General features: G+C 40.4%; 1 protein-coding gene across 1 annotated transcript; it reads left to right on the forward strand.

Moving 5' to 3' along the window:
- The first annotated feature begins 745 nt into the window (after nt 1-745).
- Nucleotides 746-6,479, forward strand: LOC144513733 (uncharacterized). Its single transcript, XM_078244908.1, has 9 exons — nt 746-806; nt 1,367-1,649; nt 2,341-2,504; nt 2,684-2,966; nt 3,637-3,800; nt 3,979-4,261; nt 4,933-5,096; nt 5,277-5,559; nt 5,913-6,479. Exons 1-9 carry the CDS (start codon nt 746-748, stop codon nt 6,055-6,057), a joined length of 1,830 nt encoding a protein of 609 aa, XP_078101034.1. The 3' UTR covers nt 6,058-6,479.
- Nucleotides 6,480-6,735: the final 256 nt, after the last annotated feature.

Here is a 6,735-nt window from a genome sequence, read left to right on the forward strand (position 1 = left end):
TAAATGATGCATTAACAGATTAATTTGGTCAGGGTGAAGAAATACACATACCTGAATATTTAGGGTGGTTGTATTTCTTAATCTTTCCCCTCCTCAGGTATGAGGAAATATCAAAACACACACACACAGACACACACAGACACACATTATCATATGAATGTATTTATCTTGTGATGTTTCAGATATATTTGGGGTTCAGAGTCTGAAATAATGTGTTCAACTCCCTGACATGTTAATCTGGCCCCGCCCGACAGAAACCTGCGTGGCTCGGGAGGATGGAATAACACTAGACTACGCCCACGTAATCCAGATTTTGGATGAGCCTATATATTTTGGAAGATAGACAGGATTCTGAACGCCGCTGTCCACACTTCACAAAGAAGAGCTGAGAGGTGTAGTGGGTTACAACACGCAGCACATGCACTAAACTGGGGACGATCCTGACGATTATCAACAGCCCCTAGTGCAGACCAACTACAGCTGCACTCATTACTGTAAGTACAATAATACCTTCAATAAAAGCTTTATGAGTAAAAAGTCAACACTTACCTGTCAACGGCCATAAACATGTAGGAAGCGATATTTCAATTCCAGCAAACTTCTAAAACTTCTTTTTACAACTTCTTTATTTACCAGTACTTAAAACATGTACAGTCATAACTTACATTCTACTTTACAATAATGCATAAGTTTTTAATTTAATGTTTAATAACATTTTTTGAACGTGAACTTCCTCCACAGGATGATGACTCCGTCTGTGGTCTTTGTCTTGCTGGCTGTTCTAGGACAGACCAGCGGCAAATTTGGTGAGATTATTCTTTTGATTGGTTGACACAAATTATTGATATTCCCCAATTTATTCACATTTTAGTATTTAATATACAGATGCAATATGTCTATCCATCTACATTATGTCTCTATCTCTCTATCTATCTATCTATCTATCTATCTCTCTATCTATCTATCTATCTATCTATCTATCTCTCTATCTATCTATCTATCTATCTCTATCTATCTATCTATCTATCTATCTATCTCTCTATCTCTCTATCTATCTATCTCTCTATCTCTCTATCTATCTATCTATCTATCTATCTATCTATCTATCTATCTATCTCTCTATCTATCTATCTATCTCTCTATCTATCTTAATTATCACATTTCGTAACTAATCACTGCTCCAACTGGTGATTTATAACCTTTAACCTGACCAATAGATGACGTTGAGCAGACAGTCACATTCAAAGTTAAATCAAATATACTGAATGCCTGTTCTTTGGTGGAAAATTTGGTCAGATCAACCCATGTAATATGTCTGTGCTTTCCATAAACTGTCTTTAATGGAACATTTTGTAACCTTGTCTAGATCCTAATATTGCTAGAGGTGGAAACGTGATTCAGTCCTCCCAGTTTGAGAATGCCGTCCCTGAAAGGGCCATTGATGGAAATCGTGCTAGCAACTGGGTACACGGATCCTGTACCCACACTAAGAATGATTTAAAGCCATGGTGGAGACTGGACCTCCTGAAGACATATCAGATCAACACTGTCACCATCACCAACAGAGGAGATTGTTGCCCCGAGAGAATCAATGGTGCTGAGATCCGCATTGGAAATTCCCTCAATGACAATGGCAACAATAACCCCAGGTAACTGCACTTTCTGTCTTATACAGTATTAGATTCAAACATTTAACATTGGATGTGTAAATTAGAGCTGAAGATGTTTGCTGAAACCCTTCGGATCTAATTTCTATCATTGTACATGAGCTTGGGCCGGGCTCAGGCTTGCGCTCCGGGTTGTGCGGTAAATGAGCGGTCAGGTGATGCGTTTCGATTAGCGTGTAAATGGATGCTGAGGAGGTGAAACGGAGGCTGGCCTCTGGAGGACTTCTTTTATTTCTTTGTTCCAACTTCCAAGTGGCCTATAGCTTACGTTAGTCATGAATAAATGATGTTAAAACATTTATAAATGACTCATTCTTGACAAAAGGCAAAAGAGTTGTGTGTGTGCGTGAGTACATTTGAATAATGTCGGGCTGTAAACGGTTCAGGCTTTTAAAAGGCTGTCAGTCAAAATGTACTTGTCGGGCTCGGGCTGAAGTCTGTCGGGCTCGGGCTGAAGTCTGTCGGGCCGAACTTTTAAGGCCCGATTACAGCTCTAGTGTAAATTACAGGAGATTAGTGCACTGGATATCTACATACTTCCCTAATAGAAAGCCATAGTTTTCACAGCAATAGCATGATCAGAATGTAAGTACAACAAGTGGTAAGATTTATTCACAGCCTGTGTGGTAACCCAGTTTTACTCATAGTTCTGTTTTTTTGGTTTTTTCTTCAGATGTGCTGTTATCTCGTCTATGGCAGCTGGGATCTCCCAAACCTTTGTGTGTAATGGAATGGAAGGTCGTTATGTCAACATTGTGATTCCTGGAAGACAAGAATACCTGACACTGTGCGAGGTGGAAGTCACTGGTCATCCTTCAGGAGACACTGCTCCAACTGGTGATTTATAACCTTTAACCTGACCAATAGATGACGTTGAGCAGACAGTCACATTCAAAGTTAAATCAAATATACTGACTGCCTGTTCTTTGGTGGAAAATTTGGTCAGATCAACCCATGTAATATGTCTGTGCCTTCCAAAAACTGTCTTTAATGGAACATTTTGTAACCTTGTCTAGATCCTAATATTGCTAGAGGTGGAAACGTGATTCAGTCCTCCCAGTTTGAGAATGCCGTCCCTGAAAGGGCCATTGATGGAAATCGTGCTAGCAACTGGGTACACGGATCCTGTACCCACACTAAGAATGATTTAAAGCCATGGTGGAGACTGGACCTCCTGAAGACATATCAGATCAACACTGTCACCATCACCAACAGAGGAGATTGTTGCCCCGAGAGAATCAATGGTGCTGAGATCCGCATTGGAAATTCCCTCAATGACAATGGCAACAATAACCCCAGGTAACTGCACTTTCTGTCTTATACAGTATTAGATTCAAACATTTAACATTGGATGTGTAAATTAGAGCTGAAGATGTTTGCTGAAACCCGTCGGATCTAATTTCTATCATTGTACATGAGCTTGGGCCGGGCTCAGGCTTGTGCTCCGGGTTGTGCGGTAAATGATCAGTCAGGTGATGCGTTTCGATTAGCGTGTAAATGGATGCTGAGGAGGTGAAACGGAGGCTGGCCTCTGGAGGACTTCTTTTATTTCTTTGTTCCAACTTCCAAGTGGCCTATAGCTTACGTTAGTCATGAATAAATGATGTTAAAACATTTATAAATGACTCATTCTTGACAAAAGGCAAAAGAGTTGTGTGTGTGCGTGAGTACATTTGAATAATGTCGGTCTGTAAACGGTTCAGGCTTTTAAAAGGCTGTCAGTCAAAATGTACTTGTCGGGCTCGGGCTGAAGTCTGTCGGGCCGAACTTTTAAGGCCCGATTACAGCTCTAGTGTAAATTACAGGAGATTAGTGCACTGGATATCTACATACTTCCCTAATAGAAAGCCATAGTTTTCACAGCAATAGCATGATCAGAATGTAAGTACAACTAGTGGTAAGATTTATTCACAGCCTGTGTGGTAACCCAGTTTTACTCATAGTTCTGTTTTTTTGGTTTTTTCTTCAGATGTGCTGTTATCTCGTCTATGGCAGCTGGGATCTCCCAAACCTTTGTGTGTAATGGAATGGAAGGTCGTTATGTCAACATTGTGATTCCTGGAAGACAAGAATACCTGACACTGTGCGAGGTGGAAGTCACTGGTCATCCTTCAGGAGACACTGCTCCAACTGGTGATTTATAACCTTTAACCTGACCAATAGATGACGTTGAGCAGACAGTCACATTCAAAGTTAAATCAAATATACTGACTGCCTGTTCTTTGGTGGAAATTTTGTCAGATCAACACATGTAATATGTCTGTGCTTTCCATAAACTGTCTTTAATGGAACATTTTGTAACCTTGTCTAGATCCTAATATTGCTAGAGGTGGAAACGTGATTCAGTCCTCCCAGTTTGAGAATGCCGTCCCTGAAAGGGCCATTGATGGAAATCGTGCTAGCAACTGGGTACACGGATCCTGTACCCACACTAAGAATGATTTAAAGCCATGGTGGAGACTGGACCTCCTGAAGACATATCAGATCAACACTGTCACCATCACCAACAGAGGAGATTGTTGCCCCGAGAGAATCAATGGTGCTGAGATCCGCATTGGAAATTCCCTCAATGACAATGGCAACAATAACCCCAGGTAACTGCACTTTCTGTCTTATACAGTATTAGATTCAAACATTTAACATTGGATGTGTAAATTAGAGCTGAAGATGTTTGCCCGAAACCCGTCGGATCTAATTTCTATCATTGTACATGAGCTTGGGCCGGGCTCAGGCTTGTGCTCCGGGTTGTGCGGTAAATGAGCGGTCAGGTGATGCGTTTCGATTAGCGTGTAAATGGATGCTGAGGAGGTGAAACGGAGGCTGGCCTCTGGAGGACTTCTTTTATTTCTTTGTTCCAACTTCCAAGTGGCCTATAGCTTACGTTAGTCATGAATAAATGATGTTAAAACATTTATAAATGACTCATTCTTGACAAAAGGCAAAAGAGTTGTGTGTGTGCGTGCGTACATTTGAATAATGTCGGGCTGTAAACGGTTCAGGCTTTTAAAAGGCTGTCAGTCAAAATGTACTTGTCGGGCTCGGGCTGAAGTCTGTCGGGCCGAACTTTTAAGGCCCGATTACAGCTCTAGTGTAAATTACAGGAGATTAGTGCACTGGATATCTACATACTTCCCTAATAGAAAGCCATAGTTTTCACAGCAATAGCATGATCAGAATGTAAGTACAACTAGTGGTAAGATTTATTCACAGCCTGTGTGGTAACCCAGTTTTACTCATAGTTCTGTTTTTTTGGTTTTTTCTTCAGATGTGCTGTTATCTCGTCTATGGCAGCTGGGATCTCCCAAACCTTTGTGTGTAATGGAATGGAAGGTCGTTATGTCAACATTGTGATTCCTGGAAGACAAGAATACCTGACACTGTGCGAGGTGGAAGTCACTGGTCATCCTTCAGGAGACACTGCTCCAACTGGTGATTTATAACCTTTAACCTGACCAATAGATGACGTTGAGCAGACAGTCACATTCAAAGTTAAATCAAATATACTGACTGCCTGTTCTTTGGTGGAAAATTTTGGTCAGATCAACCCATGTAATATGTCTGTGCCTTCCAAAAACTGTCTTTAATGGAACATTTTGTAACCTTGTCTAGATCCTAATATTGCTAGAGGTGGAAACGTCACTCAGTCCTCCCTATACGAGAAAGAGGTCCCTGAAAGGGCCATTGATGGAAATCGTGCTAGCAACCTGAAAGAGGGATCCTGTACCCACACTAAGAAAGATTTAAAACCATGGTGGAGACTGGACCTCCTGAAGACATATCAGATCAACAATGTCACCATCACCAACAGAGGAGATTGTTGCGCCTGGAGAATCAGTGGTGCTGAGATCCGTATTGGAAATTCCCTCAATGACAATGGCAACAATAACCCCAGGTAACGAGCATTGAACACATTTACAAAGACAGACTGGTTAGAAAGGCCAATAACTTTGTATGTGACTGCACAACACCCCGGCATCTCATTTTAAACTACTGCCATCAGTCAATCAGTCAAAATAAGCTAGATGTCCAGCTGGCCTGGTCATACCCAAGAGTGTACAGTGTATTGTAGTGTGTGATGTATGTTCTTCATGTTGTCTGTCGGTGTCTGATGTATGGACTATTTGTTTGTATCATATGTCTGATGTCTTGTCATGAAGTGCCTTGCGACTGTGCCCCACAGGGACAATAACGTGATCTACTACTACTAGTTTTACTCATAGTTCTGTTTTTTTGTTTTTTCTTCAGATGTGCTGTTATCTCGTCTATGGCGGCTGGGATCTCCCAAACCTTTGTGTGTAATGGAATGGAAGGTCGTTATGTCAACATTGTGATTCCTGGAAGACAAGAATACCTGACACTGTGCGAGGTGGAAGTCACTGGGACAGTATGATAGGAAACTGATTCTAAAATAATTTCTTCATGTTCACTTAATTTTAACGCTAGTCTATGCAAGTTTGCGTATTTGGTTTATTTGGTTTTTGATTCGCACACAGAGCATATTTGAAGTAAAATACTTGGTATTACATATCATAAGGTCAGGACAATCGTATGCTGAAGTTTTATGTAAAACTGAGATGGTTGTTTTATACATTAGCTAACATAAAATAAAGGCTCAAATAGAAATAGCGAACTAAAGACATACAGCTCTAGTAACTGATTATACCTACTATTCTGTGCCATGAAAGCAGCGAGAGACGCATTATTAAACAGATCTGTGGGGAAATGAAAGCAACGGGTGAGAAATGATATACTGTGCACTGGCTGCATTGTATTTGTTGTAATTTTTCTTGGGCTTGTTTCTATCTACTGTACTTAAATATACTTGCAAAATAAACATTACTTTTAAAGCTCTTTTCAAATGAGTATAATTTTTGGGTAATGCAAGCACAGCATACAGAGAGAAACAACTAAGAGACCTATACTGTACATGTTTAAATGTGTTTCCTACATCTTGAGAGAAAGCAGCAACATAGCTGTCTTAGATATAAGTCATGCATCAAATCAGTTTAATATTGATGAACAGTCACATCTGTAGTTACATTTTCTACTGCTATGATCTTATACTTAT

Source organism: Sander vitreus, unplaced genomic scaffold (genome assembly GCF_031162955.1).
Source record: "Sander vitreus isolate 19-12246 unplaced genomic scaffold, sanVit1 ctg331_0, whole genome shotgun sequence".
In the NCBI taxonomy this organism is placed as follows: Eukaryota; Metazoa; Chordata; class Actinopteri; order Perciformes; family Percidae; genus Sander; species Sander vitreus.

Coding starts and splice junctions, on each gene's coding strand:
- LOC144513733 (XM_078244908.1), top strand. CDS start 746: ATGACTCCGTCTGTGGTCTTTGTCTTGCTGGCTGTTCTAGGACAGACC. Junction 2,505..2,683: donor AGGAGACACTGCTCCAACTG/GTGATTTATAAC, acceptor AACCTTGTCTAG/ATCCTAATATTGCTAGAGGT. Junction 2,967..3,636: donor AATGGCAACAATAACCCCAG/GTAACTGCACTT, acceptor TTTTTTCTTCAG/ATGTGCTGTTATCTCGTCTA.